Source organism: Canis lupus, chromosome 13 (assembly GCF_048164855.1).
Source record: "Canis lupus baileyi chromosome 13, mCanLup2.hap1, whole genome shotgun sequence".
NCBI classification, from domain to species: Eukaryota; Metazoa; Chordata; class Mammalia; order Carnivora; family Canidae; genus Canis; species Canis lupus.
Genome location: NC_132850.1, coordinates 4177775 through 4196734, shown reverse-complemented (window position 1 = coordinate 4196734; position 18960 = coordinate 4177775). Strand labels below are relative to the sequence as shown.

General features: G+C 42.8%; 1 protein-coding gene, 1 non-coding gene and 1 pseudogene across 4 annotated transcripts in view; all 3 read right to left on the bottom strand.

Annotated features, from left to right (window-relative positions):
• The window catches only part of PPT1 (palmitoyl-protein thioesterase 1), a 71225-nt gene that overhangs the window by 22885 nt on the left and 29380 nt on the right, over positions 1-18960 (bottom strand). Inside the window, exon 1 of one of the 3 annotated variants that reach the window (XM_072771803.1) lies at positions 3175-3331. The exons of the other annotated variants lie outside the window; for them this stretch is intronic. Coding sequence (XP_072627904.1) covers positions 3175-3298 — 124 coding nt within the window. The 5' untranslated portion in view covers positions 3299-3331. Of the gene's footprint in view, positions 1-3174; positions 3332-18960 lie in introns of those variants that run through there. 3 annotated transcript variants of the gene reach the window in all.
• On the bottom strand, positions 6797-6897 carry LOC140603320 (U6 spliceosomal RNA; annotated as a pseudogene).
• On the bottom strand, positions 17300-17405 carry LOC140603300 (U6 spliceosomal RNA). The gene has a single exon (XR_012006298.1). It is a non-coding gene; the product is annotated as a U6 spliceosomal RNA (small nuclear RNA).

Below are 18960 nucleotides of genomic sequence, written 5' to 3'. Positions count from 1 at the left end.
ATATGGTTAACCAATCATATGTTGAGTTCCACCCCAATTTAAAAAAAGAACATTTTTTGCTTGGCTCATGTTTATCAAGTAATAACAAACTTCAAAAGCCCACACAATATAATTGGGACACCAGATTCACAATTGAAAAATAAGCAGAGGTGCACATTATGCTCCCTTATCATCTGGAACACTTGGGGTTAACAGACTCAAAAGCACTTAAGAGTCAGACTCAAAAAAAAAAAAAAAAAAGGGTCAGACTCAAGGCTAGGACCAGAGAAAGGCAAGTGAAGCACCTGGGACACCAAAATTGAGGTCCGTGCAAGCGCTGACCCTAAACTTCTACAAACTGGAGACAGAATGCCGTCTTAAATTTTGCACCATGGGGGCCTCCTTGCCTCATCCCACTCCCAGCCCTGCTTCCTGTTCCATGGAACCAAACTTAAAAACGGGAAGCAAAGAGAAATAGGCTGAGGTCATTTCCCATTCTGAGCTTAATCATCACATTTCGAACCTAAGGGGAACCTGAAGAATTCATTTTTGAAAGAAAAGCTAAGGCTTAGAGCATCTTCTTATTTCTCCGGTAGTGACTTAACTCTGCTGCAATAGCCCCAGGGCCCAGCACAGAGCTCTGTCTAGATTTGTGGACTCAAATTTCTCTCTCTCTCTCTCTCTTTTTTTTTTTTTCTAATTTCTCTTTGAACGGTGTTCTTTAACAAAACTGTCATCCTCTTCATGCTCCGCAAACTGCCTTTATTAGGGTCATTAGTGGTCTTCACATTGCTAAACCCAATGACCCGTTCTCAGCTGACCCACTGATAAAACTCTATATAACTGATTACTCCCTCTGTATGGACTGGCCTTCCTGGACGTTACACTCTCCAGATGTCCCTCCACCATCACTGTCTCCTCAGCTAGCTCCACCTCATCTCCTCAACCTCCACATGTTGGAGGGCTCAATCTTCAGATCTCTTCCCTCCTGTGTACACTCAAGCCCATGATCCTGCCCAGTCTTGGGGCTTTAAACGTCAGCCATATGTTGAAGGCCCCCAACCTAAATCTCCAACCTGTGTATCTGTCCTGGACTCTGAACTCCAAACGCCCCTCCAATGTCTCCTGGATGTCTTAACAGGCATCTCACATCTAGAAAGTCCCAAAGCAGGCTCTTGATCTCCCCACCCCAAATTTGCTGACCCTGCAGACTTCCCCATTTGGGTATAATGACAACTTCAACCTTCTACTTGTCCAGCCCTAAACCCATGGGAATCATCCTTGGCTCCTTTCTCTCTCTCTCATCCTGAATCTAATGCATTAACAAATTCCGTTCGTTCTGCCTTCAGAAGATAATCACACTTTGACCACTTCTCAGCATCTCCTCTTTTACTATACTATTTCATGTCACCACCATCTCTTGTTTAAATTGCTAGAATAGCTTCCTAACTTGTCTCCCTGCAAATGTCTGTAACCCACTGTAGTCTTTTTTTTTTTTTTTTTTTTTTAAGTAGGCTCCACACTGGGCTTGGAGCCCAACGCGGGGCTTGATCTCACTACCCTGAGATGAAGACCAGAGCTGATATCAAGAGTCAGATGCTTAAGGAACTGAGCCACCCAGGTTTCCCCAATCCATTCTTTTTTTTTTTTTTTAAACATTTTTTTTTCATTTATTTATGATAGTCACAGAGAGAGAGAGAGAGAGAGAGAGAGAGAGAGAGAGGCAGAGACACGGGTAGAGGGAGAAGCAGGCTCCATGCACAGGGAGCCTGACGTGGGATTCGATCCCGGGTCTCCAGGATCGCGCCCTGGGCCAAAGGCAGGCGCTAAACCACTGCGCCACCCAGGGATCCCCCATTCTTAATATAGCAACCAGACGGGGATTCCCTGGGTGGCTCAGTGGTTTGGGCCTGCCTTTGGTCCAGGGCATGATCCTGGAGTCCCCGGATCTAGTCCCGCATCGGGCTCCCGGCATGGAGCCTGCTTCTCCCTCTGCCTCTCTTTCTCTCTGTGTCTATCATGAATAAATAAATAAAATCTTTAAAAAAAAAATATAGCAACCAGACTGGTGCTTTTAAAATGTAAGTTATAAAAAAAAAAAAAAATGTAAGTTATATCAGGTCACTCATGTGCTCAAAACGCCTCAAGGACTACCCAGCCATCTCTTTGTAGCCAACTCCGTTGGCAGGCCCAACGTTGGCACCCCCCTAACCTAAACCCCTATTTTTTTCTCCTTGCTCATTCAGTTCCAGCCCCACGGACCTAAATGTTGTTTCTTCAACATATCAGACATATTTCCACCTCCCGGCCTTTGCATTTACTGTTCCTTCTACCAACTATCCACATGGCATCTTCCCTCACCCACTTCACATCTCCGCACAGATGTCACTTTCTCAATGAATCCTTTCCTGACCTTGCTTATAAAACTGCAAGCCCCCACCTCCCATATGTAGCCCCCTCCCTGCTTTATTTTTCTCCATTGCACTTATCACCATTTTACTTTAAGACCTGTCATTTTGGGGATCCCTGGGTGGCTCAGCGGTTGAGCACCGCCTTCGGCCCAGGGCGTGATCCTTGGAGTCCCGGGATCGAGTCCCACATCGGGCTCCCTGCATGGAGCCTGCTTCTCCCTCTGTGTCTTTCAAGAATAAATAAATAAAGTCTTAAAAAAAAAAAAAACCAGAGACCCGCCATTTTTTAATAGTCTGTCTCCCCCACCCCGGCCTCCACCCCCCGGGGGGAGTAAGTTCCGAAAGAGCAAAAAATTTGCTCTGTTGGTTGTCGTACCATCTCGTAGGTGCTCAATAAAGACGCGTTAAATGTAAAAAAAAAAAAAAAAAAAAAAAGAACCCTAGGTGCCTAACAAATCTCCGTTCAAGGGAGGATGTCCGTCCGGGTCCCGCAGCCTCCGCCGCCGCCGCACCCGGACGCCCCGGCCCTGAGGATTCCCCGCGAACAGCCCGAACCCCCCAGCGCGACGCACGGCTCCCGGCGAGCCCTCCCGAAAGCCAGTCCCCGCTCCCGTCTCCCCCTTCCACCGCAGAGCAGCCCCCCCAAATCCTGCAGACGCCGGGCCAGCTGGGGGCCGCGCGACCACGGCCCTCGCCCGGCACGCCCGCGCCCTGCAGACGCGAACCCAGGTCGGGGCGAGCGGGGCAGGCGCCAGGCCCCTCCGACCCCGCCGCTCTCGCTCACCCATCCCATGCCAGATCACCAGCGGCAGCGGCGCGGCCGGGTCCAGACGCCAGGGCGCCCGGGCAGCGCCGGACCCCGGCAGGAGGGCGACGGCCAGGAGCCACAGGCAGCTGGGCGACGCCATCTTGGCCCGATCACGTGACCGCCGCCGCGGCACCCCCCCCCCCCCCCCCCAGCGGCCGGGCCTGGCCTCGGCGCCCGCGGGGGCCGCCCGTCCGCGCCTCGCCTCCCGCCGCGCTCCTGCCCCACCGAGGCGCGGGTTGCGTCGGCGCATCCTCGCCGCGGCCTCCGGCCTCCTGACAGCGCTGGACGCCCTTCTCCCCACTTTACAGGTCTGGACACTGAGGCAGCCGAGAATGTGAGACAGGTGCAAAGTTGGCAGGGCTAGCAAGTTGCTGGCAGGTGTTGCGCAGCCCCTGCGCTGTAGCGCCTTGGAGAGAAACATGCTCCGTGCAAGGAAGGTAGGAAGGGGGCATCCGGCTCCCTATTAGAAAATGAAGGGGGTAGCCCGAGTGGGGCAGCGGGTTAGCGCCTGCTTCCGGCCCAGGGCGTGATCCTGGGGACCCGGGGTTGAGTCCCCCATCGGGCTCCCTGCATGGAGCCTGCTTCTCCCTCTGCCTGTGTCTCTGCCTCTCTCTCTGTGTGTCTCATGAATAAATAAGATCTTTAAAAAGACAAAAAATAAATAAATGCCTAGACATACGTGGGGCACCTGGGTGGCTCAGTAAGTGAGCATCTGTCTTTGGCTCAGGGCGTGACCCAAGGGTCCTGGGATCGAGTCCCACTTCGGGCTCCCTGATTGGAGCCGCTTCTCTCTCTGCCTGTGTCTCTGCTCCCCCCACCCGTATCTATCATGAATGAATAAATAAAATCTTTAAAAAGAAAAGAAAATGGAAGGAGAGAGGTCATTTCCAGCCAGCGCTACGAATGACCTGGTGTGGGGTATTTGTCTTGGATGTGAAGGAAATGTGGGATTTCAACAGGCAGAGATGAAATGCAGGAGGACTGGAATGAGCCAAGACGGAGAGGTGGACAGGAATGGGATGTTTTGCAAGAAAGGGCAGGGCTTCTAGACTGACACGAATATCTGTTGGATTTTTATTATTTTTTAAAGTTTTTATTTATTTATTAATGAGACACAGAAAGAGAGAGGGGCAGAGACACAGGCAGAGAGAGAAGCAGGCTTCATGCAGGGAGCCCGACGTGGGACTCGATCCCAGGACCCCAGGATCACGCCCTGGGCCAAAGGCAGACAGACGCTCAACCGCTGAGCCCGCCAGGTGCCCATCTGTTGGATGTTTAAACCACAGCTGCTTTCTGGCTTAACCTCAGAGCTGAATGAGCAGGAGCCTCTCCTTCACCGTTTCTCCCTTTTGCATCACCCCCCCCCCTTTAATCCACTTCATGTTCTATTGCCCAATTCGTTATCTAAATCCATTTTCATCTTCTCAATTCCCCATTCACAATATTTTTTTCCGAGAATTATCCGAATAGTCATACATAATTTGGCAAGTAAATTAGGATGTATCCACCACCATACAATGGAATGCAGTGAGGTGAATTTTATAAAGGATAAGATAGACTTTTATATAGCTACATGAAAAAGTCCTCTGTACAGGGTAAAGGAAAAAGTGGTTGCACACCCACCTGAAGCCCTTTTTATCTGATGCTGTTGGGCCTGGTGGTTGGTTGTTACTTGATAAAAATACATAGAAATGCAGAATTGTAAAGCATTATACAGTATACAGTTGTGTTTATTTTTTTTAATGTAATTTAAAAAAAAGTAACTTTAAGATATAAGCCACTCTGTTTTCCTTAAATTTAAGACTTGGGGGGGGGGGTGGAAAGACTTGTGAATGTAAATTGCTTCATCAATCTTTTGAAATAGCCTCAGGCTTTTTCTGTGATTATGGGGCCACTGGCTGAAGTGTTTCTTAGATGATTTGTACTTCTTGCCTTTAACAAATCACCCATCATTTTTTTCAATGCTTCTTTAAAATGGGGCATTAACTGGAGGGCACTGGTAAAGCAATCTGAATGCAAAGTTCTTCTAGACGTGTGTAGTTCTTACAATCACAGAATTCTCATCAATACCTAACTTAGAAGTTTTCACCACTTTGCTTTCTTTTTTTAAAAAGATTTTGTTTATTCATGAGAGAGACACACACACACACACAGGCAGAGGGAGAAGCAGGCTCCATGCAGGGAGCCCAACATGGGATTTGATCCCTAGACTCCAGGATCACGCCCTGGGCCAAAAGCAGGTGCTAAACCTCTGAGCCACCCAGGAGTCCCTCATCATTTTGCTTTTAACTAGTCTTTCCAAAGCATTCAACTTAGTTTTCATAGAAACATCTTTTTATGCTTACATTTTCAAAAATTTAATTAAATTACAATAGCAAATTTCACTGATATAAGAAAGTGGAATAAACCCAGCTGATATTTGGAAGTCAGGTAGCTCAACTGGCAAGAACAGATCTACCCCAAAGCTCTCAACAATAGCCTCCCTGAGCACCTGTGTGGCTCATTCAGTTAAGCATATGCCTTCAGCTCAGGTCATGATCCCAGGGTTCTGGGATCAAAGCCCTGCATTGGGCTCTCACCCTGCTTAAGCAAAAAGTCTGCTTCTCCCTCTGCCTGCACCTCCCCCTGCTTGTGTTTTCTCTCTCTCTCTGTCAAATAAATAAATAAAATCTACAAATTAAAAAAGTAGCCTCCTAAAAAAAAATAAATAAAAAATAAAAACATAAAAAAGTAGACTCCTAACCCTGTTTAGCATCCTGGGGGCATTGGTAAGTACGTTTTAAAGTTTTTTTTTTTTTTCTTAAGTAATCTACACCCAATGTGGGGCTTGAACTCATGACCCTGAGATCAAGAGTCAAATGCTTCACCAACTGAGCCAACCAGGTGCCCCTTTATTAGATTGGGAGAATAGATTAGGAACAAAGAAAGTTACTATTTATTTTTGCAAAAAGTATATATGTTACAGTGATGGTTGCATTTGTACCACTCTATGTTTATTAAAATCATTGGATCAGTGACGCCTGAGTAGCTCAGCGGTTGAGCTTCTACCTTCCACTCAGGTCCTGATCCCGGGTCTGAGGATTGAGTCCCACATTGGGCTCCCTTCGAGGTGCCTGCTTCTTCCTCTGCCTATGTCTCTGCTTCTCTCTATGTGTCTCTCATGAATAAATAAATAAAATCTTTTTAAAAATCATTGGATCAGGGATCCCTGGGTGGCACAGCGGTTTAGCGCCTGCCTTTGGCCCAGGGTGCGATCCTGGAGACCCGGGATCGAATCCCACATCGGGTTCCCGGTGCATGGAGCCTGCTTCTCCCTCTGCCTATGTCTCTGCCATTCTCTCTCTCTCTCTCTCTGTGTGACTATCATAAATAAATTAAAAAATTTTTTTTTAAATCATTGGATCATACACATGAAATGGGTGAATTTTATTGTATGTAAAACCTACCATAATAAAGCTGTTCTTAAAACATCTATTCACAAAAAAAAATTAAAAAAAAACATCTATTCACGTATGTCTAGATTTTTCACTGAATTTCTAATTTTCACTGAATTGCTAAAGCGCTGGCAAGGCAACAGAGTTTTCACTATTCACTTTTGGGAGGGGAGGAACGCTTCACCAATTCGTGAGTCATTGTGCAGGGGCCATGCTAATCTCCGTATTGTTCCAATTTTAGCATATGTGCTACAGAAGTAAGCACCACGTTTTACCTTTTTTTTTTTTTAATGTGTATTTATTTATTTATTTGAGAGAGAGGGAGAGAACACACGTGCATGCTAGCAGGGGAAGAGGAAGGAGAGAAGCAGACTCTGTGCTGAGCATGGAACCTGACTCGGGACTTGATCTCACAATTGAGATCATGACCTGAGCTGAAACCAATAGTCAGCCGCTTCACTGAGCTATCCAGGTGCCCCACCACTTTTGACTTTTTATACATAAGTATGGCTTGAATTTTTACAACAAAAGATACATAACTTTTATTTTCTCCCCGCCCCCCCCCGGTTTTATTGATATAATTGACATACGACACAGCATTAGCTTAAGGTGTACATCATAATGGTTTGATAGAGATACCTTAACTTTTATAGTCAGAAAAAAAATAAGATGTACATACATCAAAGATATAATTAAAAAGTGTATAATGTATATATACATCAAAAATTATTATACTGTTTGGGACGCCTGGGTGGCTCAGCGGTTGAGTGTCTGCCTTTGGGCCAGGACATGGTCCCAGGATCGAGTCCCACCTTGAGCTCCCTGCATGGAGCCTGCTTCTCCCTCTATGTCTCTGCCTCTCTCCCTGTGTCTCTCATGAATAAATAAATAAATAAAATCTCTTTAAAAATTATTATACTTTTTGATTAAGATAACGAAATAAAGCTTTCTCATAGGCTCTGTTTCCGCCAATACCTAAGAAAGTTAAAATTTCATCCACAGGGAACAAAGGGCCACAACTCAGTATCTTAAATGTCAACAGTGAAAGAAAGAAATAGAATATTCTGGTCTGGAGTAAATTAAGGCTTCCAGTCCTGCCTCCATTCCATCAAAATCCATATTGCTAGGTTCACAAAATCTTTGGAATCAATACATACATATGCACGTCTATTCCAAGAGAGAAGAGAATTAAGTAGTGTCTTTATCTTCAACCTCTTCTCTCCAGAGAAGTGAAAATGACTATCCAGGAGAAGGTGCAATGAGAAGTGGAGAGCAGGCTAGGTGTTTTAGGTGGCTGTGATGAGTGCAGGAGAGCTAATACTTAATTGAGAGAGAGGGTTCCAAGGACTGAGGCTCTTTCATGTTGGAATGGGATACAACAACCTCTAGTAGAGTGAACTCTGAAACAGACTTCTAAAATTTCAGAAAACATGGAAGACATAGAGGAATGTAGGTATTCTAATAAAGGGTGCCTACCGTTGCCCCTGAGTTCTGCCCTCCTCTCTTTCAGACAAGCTTATAAATCATAGAAAAAGTGCAGGGCAGCCCCGGTGGCGCAGCGGTTTAGCGCCGCCTGCAGCCCAGGGCGTGATCCTGAAGCCCCGGGATTGAGTCCCACGTCAGGCTCTCTGCATGGAGCCTGCTTCTCCCTCTGCCTCTCTCTCTCTCTCTCTGTCTCTCTCTCTCTCTCCATCTCTATGAATAAATAAATTTTAAAAAAAGGAAAGAAAAAGTGCATACGGCATAAAATAACAGCCTTCAAGCTGCAGTTCATTAGGAAAACCAAGTTGGTTTCAGATAAAGTGGCAAGGGGACCCCTGGGTGGCGCAGCGGTTTGGCGCCTGCCTTTGGCCCAGGGCGCGATCCTGGAGACCCGGGATCGAATCCCACGTCGGGCTTCCGGTGCATGGAGCCTGCTTCTCCCTCTGCCTGTGTCTCTGCCTCTCTCTCTCTCTCTCTCTCTCTCTGTCTCTGTGACTATTATATATAAATAAAAAATTAAAAAAAAAAACCAGATAAAGTGGCAAGGAATTTAGGAGGCAAGGAGAGAAATCAAAGGCGTTCACCCCAAGTGCTTTGAATTCTAGGATAACCTACGAAGAAAATGAGCTCGATTAAGAACTCAAAAATAGGGCAGCCCCAGTGGTGCAGCGGTTTAGCGCCTCCTGCAGCCCAGGGCATGATCCTGGAGTCGCGGGATCGAGTCCCACGTCAGGCTCTCTGCGTGGAGCCTGCTTCTCCCTCTGCCTGTGCCTCTGCCTCTCTCTCTCTCTGCATCTCTATGAATAAATAAATAAAGTCTTAAAAAAATATATATAAAAAAGAACTCAAAAATGAAAATAATAATAAGTAAATAATTTTAAAAACTCAAAAATGAGATAAACAACTGAAAGAGATGAATAGAGAAATTGCACATCCAACAAAGCCAAGACCGAAACAATATCATTATAGAGCTAATAAATACATCAAAAAAGCAAGGAGTAGAGTAGACATGGCTGTAAATGGAATTATTAATGTGGAAAGATGGCTTGAAATAATCACAATAAAGGCAAATGAAAACCACAAAGAGATTAAAACGATCATCCCCGACCCAAACACTTTTTAATCAAATAGTTCAAAGTATCCATGTAGAAAGGCACCAATAGAGTTCTTACTTCCTCTGGATTTGGTTTTAGGAGGAACCATTCAGTAAGAGACAAGTAGAATTCTTCCAATTTAAGTCAACACCAGATTGTTATTTTAATAAACAGCCTCTGAAGCTTATTAATATTGTAACAGTAAGTGAGAACTTACAGAGCCTGAAATTCAGTGTGACCTCAAAGAGTACTGAAAGTTAGTAAGATACATATCCATTCCCTGAACAGACAAGGAACAGTGGGAACATGGAGTAGAACCTGAATTGCTCATAGGTTTCAGTTGTGTGTTGTTATTATTATTATTGCACACAAGAAATGAAACTGCTTTATGTAAATGAAAATTTTTTAATTAGGTTGCTTGCTATTATCTTAAAGATTTTACTTATTTACCTGACACAGAAAGAGAAAGAGCACAAGAAGGGGGAGCGGCAGGCAGAGGGATAAGGAGAAGCAGGCTCCCCACAGATCAGGGAGCCCGATGCGGGGCTTGATCCCAGGCCCCTGGGGTCATGACTTGAGCCAAAGGACTCAAAGCATTTAGCTGAATGAGCCACTCAAGGCACCCCAAGTTGCCTGCTATTAAAAACACATCATACGTATTAATAATCCAGATTTAGAACATACTGGCTTTTCAATAAAATGAACAGAGAATTTACCAAGTGGCCACTTACAGTGAATTCTCTCAGACTGAGAAATAACCGATTTCCATTATTTGAGCCATGAAAAAAGATCACGATACCATTACCTGATGGCAGCAATGGATAAAAGTAATACCGAGATTTCTTGGTTTGGGGACACCTGCCTGGCTCAGCCCATAAAGCATGCAACTCTTGAGGGATCTTGGGGTTGTGAGTTCAAGCCCCATGTCGGGTGAAGAGATTACTTAAAAAAAAAAAAAAAAAAAGGGCACCTGGGTGGCTCAGTTGGGCATCTGCCTTTGGCTCAGGCTCCCTGCTCAGTGGGGAGTTTGGCTCTCCCTTGCCCTTTGCCCCTCCTCACCCCTTGTGTTTGTTTTCTCTCTCAGATGAATAAATGAAATCTTAAAAAAAATTTTATTGGTCTATTAACTATTGGGAGCTACAAAAATGATTCATAAAAATGAAAAAGTTTTATTAGACATGCTGTCTACGTTAGAAAACTTTTGAGAAAAATGCTTTCTTCTTGCCCAATGGAAAGGAATATCATCCCTTTTTTTTTCTTTGTAACATTGAGACAACTTTTAAAGCTTTTGATATTTCTTATCAGATACAGACACACACACAATGTTGAAATTCTAAGAAAGGCATGAAAAAGAAAATAAGGCCTTTCTTCCTCCCCATTTATTAGATTTTACTCCCTAGAGGCAATTCTGTTAGCATTTTCTGCTGTTTCATTTTCCTGATATTTATCATGATTTCTTCAATCAGTTTAATTTATTGGTTTGTTGATTTTAAACTGTATCTCTCCACAGTAAAAGATAAAGAAATTAACAAATTTCCCCTTCTTTTACTTCTCTCCACCTCTAAATTTTTATTACTTATTGTAAATATAACATTTATATTATTTTTGTTACTAAATTAAATACTAAATTAATTTGTATATAGATTGACTAAAAATAAAACACCAAAACCCAACACTTACCATATTATAATTCTACAAATATTAACAGGAGAACCAAGTAGTGTGATTAGACCTTTCATGATGAAAATATATTCCCAGGTCATTAAAACTTTGCAACTCACAAGGGAGCCTTCCATGTATCAGGACCTTATGGATCTTTTATTTTTTCTCCAAGTTTTTTTTTTCTCCCAAGCTTTTTAAATTTTGTCTGGTCTTGTCTTACACTTCTATTACTTAAATCCTACATGGTCCTCTTTGTTAGATGGTATCTAACAAAGGGGTATATCTATTGATGTGAAGTGTTGGTGGGTTCAGGAGTAAACGGTTAAGAAAAAATTCTTGAGACATCTTCAGTGCAAAAAAGGTGGTTTTATTGAAGCATGGGGACAGGACCTCTGGGCAGAAGAGAGTTGCACTGGGATTTATGAAGAGTGACTGATTATGTCCTTTTAAGTTGGGAGTGCCTTAGGGATAGCCTAAGTCTCTAAGGAATTTGTTTGTTGTTTTAAGATTTTATTTATTTATTCATTAGAGACACAGAGATAGGCAGAGACACAGGCAGAGGGAGAAGCAGGCTCCCTGTGGGGAACCCGATGCGGGACTCAATCTCAGGGCCCTGGGATTATGACCTGAGCCAAAGGCAGACACTCAACCACTGAGCCACCCAGGAGTCCCCTATCTGTAATTTTTAAGGGGTTTCTGACATCCTACTGAGTTCTGAATGGCCATTTTTATCACTGTTTTTGAACATGACAATCCTACCTAGGACGAGTACTAGGGCCCAAATGCATGTGTTTTAACACAACTTTGGAAATACAACCTATGCAATTATTTGCCGCATTCTTAGGATCTGTCCTCAGCCTGTACAGTCCCGTTTTAGCAAGAATCCTGATAAATCAGTTTGGCAAGAATTCCATTGATATCTTTAAAAAAATTCCATTGATATCTGATCACCATTGATACTTAATCAATGGTGATCATTGATTCCACACCCTTGATGTCTAAGTTCTTGGCCTACTTTTAGCTAGAATCCTGTTAGACAAGTTTATAAAGGAGCCCCAGGTGCCATGGCTGGCTCAGTCAGAGACTCTTGATCTCAGGATAAAGTTTGAGCCCCATGTTGGATATAGAGATTACTCAAAAATAAAATTTTTTTAAAGATTTTATTTACTTATTCATGAAAGACAGAGAGAGAGGCAGAGATACAGCAGAAGGAGAAGTAGACTCCATGCAGGAAGCCCAACGTGGGACTCAATCCTAGGACCCCGGCTTCACACCCTGAGCCAAAAGCAGGTGCTCAACTGCTGAGCCACTTAAGTATCCCTCAAAAATAAAATCTTAAGAAAATAAAAAGAATAAAGAATCTCCTTATTCCTGAGTTCTCTTAATAATTTTCACTCCATTGACTCTGTTCCCACTTTCCCCCACCCCCACTTTGCACATTGCTTTTAAATCACCAGCTGTCTTTCCTGTATTTGGAGTTCAGCTCAGTTTTACTGAAGCCTTTCTGCTCTATTGCAATAGTACTGAATGAAATCTGCCTTTACTGATTTTAACTAATGTCTGGCTCTATTGCTCCTTAACAATTCTGGGTTCAAATAATTATTCCCTCAAAACTTTGAAGACATTCATTACTAATGATGACAAGTCTCATTCCTTTATGGAGAAATTGCTTTGTTTGCTTGCTTTTTTTTATTTTGTGGATGCCTGGTTGCCCACTCATATTCCTATAGGGAGAGCTAGCCCGAGTTTTCTCTGCCTGTGTGTTTTTTCAATAGACCTATCCCTTAACCTTGAATTCTATGTGAACAGGAGGTATGCATCATTATCATCAGGCAGGCTTCCTCAGAAGTTTCCTGGGGAGTAGGCAGGCCGTCCAAGGACCTCTATAACTAACTCCATCATGAAGGTGGAGTACACAACATGAATCACCCCAGAATAAAGCTGTTGTTCCCCCACCCACACTACCTTTTATGCAGATCTGATCTGCTTTTTTTTTGAGCCTAAATATTCCCTCCAGGAGCCTGCTCCAGGCAAATCCTCAATGTCTTCAGAAAACATCTAGGCTGTGATTAGCAGATAGACCTTTAAAAGGAAGCAGTTAGGTTCCTCCTTTTGTGGATTGTCTTCTTTTGCCAGATTATCTATTGGAAATTCACCCTCCTCTGTGCTATCCCATATCACAAGGACTGGAAATTTGGGATCTATATTTTCCAAAATCCCTTCCCAGTGAAGTTCAGGTTAGTGCCAGCCAATCATTCAGAAGATATGGATAGAAGCAAAAAAAAAAAAAAAAAAAGAAGCAGCAGCAGCAGCCATACATTATTGTTGCTCAGGCAGCAACAAGAAGGTAAGAGGTTTTGCAGTGGCTTCTAGGTATTTTCCCACAAACTGCCCAATTCTGACTCTGGAATCTAGTGGGGAATCTGAGAGCAAAGGATGACTTTTCCTGACTTTCAATCCTCCAGCTCTTCTAATGGTTTGGTAAAACAGCTACTTTCCTGAAATAAACTCCTTCCTGCTTAAAATATCTAGAGTAGTTTCTGTTACTCTGATTGATCCCCAACTGACACAGTGACAAAAACAAGGAAAGCTGGGAACGTAAGCCTACTTTGAGACAAAATTGGCTGGAAAAAGTCCCATGCGGTGAAGGCAGGTAGCTGTAGGAAGAGACAAGAGCTGATCACTAGAGCTCACACTAAGAACTAAGGGCCAAAGCTCTTCAAGGAAAAGGTAGCTGGGACGGTTAGGGTTTTCAGACTGTGAGGACACAATTTTCTTTGTTTACTACTGTATCCCTAGTGCATGGCACACAAAATTGTAATATGAACATGTTTGTGCTTGCTTCACCAGCACATATACTAAAACTGAACATGTTTAATAAGTGAATAACCCAGTAAGGAACTGTGCCTTTCTTTGTGCTTCAGTTGGAATGCTTTTGGTTGCAAGTAATGAAAAATCCAACTTGAATTGGCTTGAGCAGTAAAGGAAATTTATTATTCCACGTATCTAGATTTTTAGAGATATGCTGACAGCTTTTTGCAACAACTCAACGAGGATCTAATTTCATTTAATCCCTTAGTCCCTGCCTTCTAAAATGCCGACTTCATTAAAACTACCTTCTTTTGGGGGCGCCTGGCTGGCTCCCTCAGCAGAGCATGCAATTCTTGATCTCAGGGTCATGAGTTCATGCCCCATGTTGGGTGTAGAGATTACTTTAAAAAAAAAAGAAGAAAGAAAGAAAGAAAGAAAGGAAGAAGAAGAAGAAGAAGAAGAAGAAGAAGAAGAAGAAGAAGAAGAAGAAGAAGAAGAAGAAGAAGAAGAAGAAGAAGGAGAAGAATAATAATTTTGGGCAGCCCGGGTGGCTCAGTGGTTTAGTGTCGCCTTCAGCCCAAGGCGTGATCCTGGACACCCGGGATCGAATCCCATATCAGGCTCCCTACATGGAGCCTGCTTTTCCCTCTGCCTGTGTCTGTCCTCACTCTCTCTCTCTCTTTCTGTCTCTCATGAATAAATAAAATCTTAAAAAAAAAAAGAATCTTTAAAAACAACAACAACAAAACCCACAATTTCTTTTGTTATCCCAAGATTGATGTCCATACTTTCAGGGTTACACACTTTATCTTTCACGTCTTACAGAAAACAGGGAGTGTTTGATCCTAGCATTCCTAAAAATCATATGATGGGGTTGTATTAGATTGCATGCCCACCCCTGGACTATCACTGTGGCCAAATAACCTGTGATTTACAGTCAGCTTCCTTGGACAAAATGAATGCTATAAAGGGAAACAAAAATACTTTCTGTTCTTAATATGTGATCTACTGTATTGCCAATTCTTTTCTTTTTTTTTTTATGATAGTCACACACAGAGAGAAAGAGAGGCAGAGACATAGGCAGAGGGAGAAGCAGGCTCCATGCACCGGGAGCCTGATGTAGGATTCGATCCCGGGTCTCCAGGATTGTGCCCTGGGCCAAAGGCAGGCGCTAAACTGCTGTGCCACCCAGGGATCCCTGTATTGCCAATTCTTGGGGAGACCTTCATCTCTGGCTACCTGAAGCTGGGCACAGGAACTATTTACACAAGGAGTCACTAGATAGATGTAGATTCTACAGTGGATAAGACATAGCCAAATGACTCCAGTTAGTGGGAGAAGAGCCTGTCTATCTCAACAATAAGCCCCAGACATTTTCTGGGTGAAGATGTTCATTCCTCAGAACCAGTGTTGATAAGAAAGAAGGTATGCCTCTGTCTAGGACCCGGCCACAAGAGTCAAGGCCTGGGGTCTTTAGAATTTCCTTTAGCTATTGAATTGAGTGGTCTAAAACCCTAGATCCCACTTCTCTTATCTACTCCATGACTTAGCTCATTAATTTATTCCCTCTCACTTGCTTATCATCAGAATGTCCCTCCCTACTTGAGTGTTTCCATGAGCATATAAATAATGCTGTAATTTCCCCTATCATAAAAACATACCTCCTTGGCACTTTGTACCTTCCCCTATTTCCCAGCTCCTCTTTGCAGAAAAAAAGATCCCTTGTAAAGTTGTATTTACTTCAAGTCTCTGTTGCCTCTCCTCTCATTTGCTCTTGAACACATTTTAATCAAGCTCATATTCCTAGAACTCCCTAGAGTGCTCTCATCAAGGTCACTGATAATTGCCACTTTGCTGAAATCCAAGGGTTACCTCTCAGTCCTCATGTCTCTCAGCTTTTCAACAGCATTTGGCACAATTGATCAGACCCTCCTTATTAAAACCCATTTTTCACTAGGCTTCTAAGACCTCACACTCCTAACACTTTCCCTGCACCTCACCTGCTGCTCCTCAGTTCCCTTAGCTTGTTCTTTCTCACTTCTAAAGGCAGAGTGTCATGAGTTGGTCTTCATAACTCTTTTCTATGCATGTTCCCTGGGTAATATCATCTGGCCCCATGACTTCAAAAATGGTCTATTACCTACTGAAGTATTTACGGGAAGAACAGTAAATATCCAGAATTTGCTTTAAAATATTCCAGGCTTGGGGGCACCTGGCTGGCTTGTTAGGAGGGTGTGTGTGACTCTTGATCTCAGGGTCATGAATTAGAGCCCAACACTGGGGTTAGAGATTACTTAAATAAATAAATAAAAATAAAAATAAAAATAAAATAAAATAAAATAAAATAAAATAAAATACTCCAGCCTAGGGAGGAATGAGGAAAGATGGGACAAGACTAATAAAATATTAATTATTGATAAAGCTAAGTGATGGGTACACAGATATCCATCATATTATTCTCTCTACTTTTGTATATGCTTAAAATTTTTCCATAATATAATAAATAAAATCTGTATACTGAACACTTCTATATTTATATAAAATATATATATATTATTAAAAAGGCTTTCAAGCCTTTTTTTCCTAAACTCCAAACATGTATTTGCAACTGCCTCCTCAACATTTCTACTCGATTGTTCAACAGTCATTGCAAATTTAACATGTCTAAAATGAACCACCTACCAAACCCTCCTTGCCCCACAAAAAACAAAACAAAACAAAACAAAACAAAAAAAACTGCATCTCCCAGGGTTTCCTGTCTCTGTAAATTACATTACATTTACCCAATTGTTCAGACCAAAAACTTTGGAGTCATCCTTCCCTCCTCTCTTTCACTTATAATCCACATCCAATCCCATTGCCAAAACACACTCAATTTCTGACAATTCACTACCTTCCGTGTTACCATCCTTTCTGTTGATATACCCAGCCTCCAGCCTCCAGCCTCACTCACGTCCAGGGTTGAGGCTCTCCGGCTCTCTGTCTTTACTACAGTCTAGTGAACTGGCCTCCTGCTGTTTCATGAGCGCAAGAAGCAGACTCTCACCTCCAGAGACCTACTGTTCCTTCTGCCTGGAATGCTTTCCCCCCAAGCATTTGCCTGGCTTAAACTCTCCATTCCAAGCTCCAATCAGTCATTAACTTAGGTAGAGCTTTCCTCAAACAATTTATGTAAAACAAATGCTGCTTTCACTGTCTATCTCCCTTCCTGTTTGATTTTCCTATTATTTTATATATCCATTAGTTACTTGCTTTGTAAGCTAGGTAAGAACAAGAACTTTGTCTTGTTTACTGCTATAACCCTAATACCCAAAATAATTCATAGCACAAGTAGTGTAAGTAATTTGTTGAGAGAATAGATGATTGGATGAACGGGTCTCAGATAAGGGTAGAAGATAGCCCTGCATTTGGATGCTCCAGGTTGAGGGGATGTGACTCTTCCCTTCCCCACTCCCAGCTTCTGTGCTCACCTGAACCATGCTCAGACCCTATAACATCCAAAAGGCTTTTTCCGTAAGGTGGAACTAAGCAGGTATAACCCCAGAAATTAGAACAGTTAAATAGTCCTGAGTAAGATATTCCTTAGAAAATGAATTCTTTTTACTTTTTATTTTCTTTTTAAATATGGAATACTTCACGGATTTGCGTGTCATTCTTGTGCAGGGGCATGCTAATCTTCTCTGTATCGTTTCAATTTTAGTATATGTGCTACCAAAGCGAGCATTGAATTCTTAAAAAAAATTAAAAAAAAGATTTGGGGATCCCTGGGTAGCTTAGCAGTTTAGCACCTGCCTTTGGCCCAGGACGTGGTATTGGAGTCCCAGGATTGAGTCCCACATTGGAGCCTGCTTCTCCCTCTGCCTGTGTCTCCGCCTCTCTCTCTCTCTCTCTCTCTAATGAAGAAATAAATAAATAAATAAATAAATAATCTTAAAAAAAAATAAAAATATTTTATTTATTTATCCATGAGAAACACAGAGGCAGAGGGAGAAGCAGGCTCCCCGCAGGGAGCCCGATGTGGGACTTGAATCTGGACCCCGGGATCAGGCCCTGAGCTGAAGGTAGACGCTCAAACCAAGCGTCCCTGATTGGATTTTTGTCTTAAGAACATCAAGATGAAGGTCAAGATCCCCTTTCTTAAAAACAAATGTTGCTGAAAAGTCAGTATAATAATATGGAAAAAAAAATTGTTTTAAACAAGTAACTATAATTCTCCCAACAAACATTGCAACTATTTATATTTTTGCATCCCATCTGCCAAGTTTTGTCTACATGCAGGTGTCTTTTCAATCTTTTGCATACGCAGAAGACACCATCAAAATTTTGTTGTGGGGACCAACTCCACGGCCAAGGCTCCCGGCTCAGATGGAGCCTGATTCCAGAGTCACTTGCCTATGGCTCACCCAGGGAGGAGGAGCCTTCACTTCCCACAGGCATTGGGCAAGCCCTGTGAGTGGAGACATGGGGCTTGGCCCTGGGTATACAACAACTGATGATCATTTGGGGCCAGAAATGGACTACGGCAGGGGCTGGTTTATTCATTCATCCAATAGCCACTACAAGAATCTCCTATTTTCTTTGATTCTACGGGCTCTACTTTTTTTCCTTATTGTGCCTGGCTAGTAGACCTACCACAATTTATTAAACTTATTATGTATTCCTTTTTGGACCTTACAGAACTTTGCAGTTGATTCTTCCTACATGGAGCTTTTTTACATTAATTGTACCATTGCCTTATAGTGTTGTAGTTAAAAGTGCAGGTTCTGGAAAGAGAATGTCGTTTTTTAACACTAGTTTTATGACTGTCTGTGTACGTTGGGCAAATTTCTTCTGTCTCAATATTTCCTTTATAAAATCAGGTCACTAATACTACCTTCCTCATAGGATTGTTAAGAGAATTGTGAGATACTTCACTTGAAAAATGCTTGGTCCAGGGCGCCTGAGTGTCTGCCTTCGGCTCAGGTCATGTCCTGGAATCCTGGAATCCAGCCCCACATCAGGTTCCCTGCTGAGCAGGAAGTCTGCTTTTCTCCCTTTCCCTCTGCTGCTCTCCCTGCTTGTGCACTGTCTCTCTCTCTCTCTCTGTCGAATGAATAAATAAATAAAATCTTTAAAAAAAGAAAAATGCTTGGTCCTGAGTTAGAACTCAAGAGTTATAACTACTAGTACTATTACTTATTGACACAGGAATAACTTCAAGGATATTAATATCTTCCAGACTTTCAAGATTGTTGCAATGGTTATACAAAATAAATATGTTAAATACACAGTAAATATAT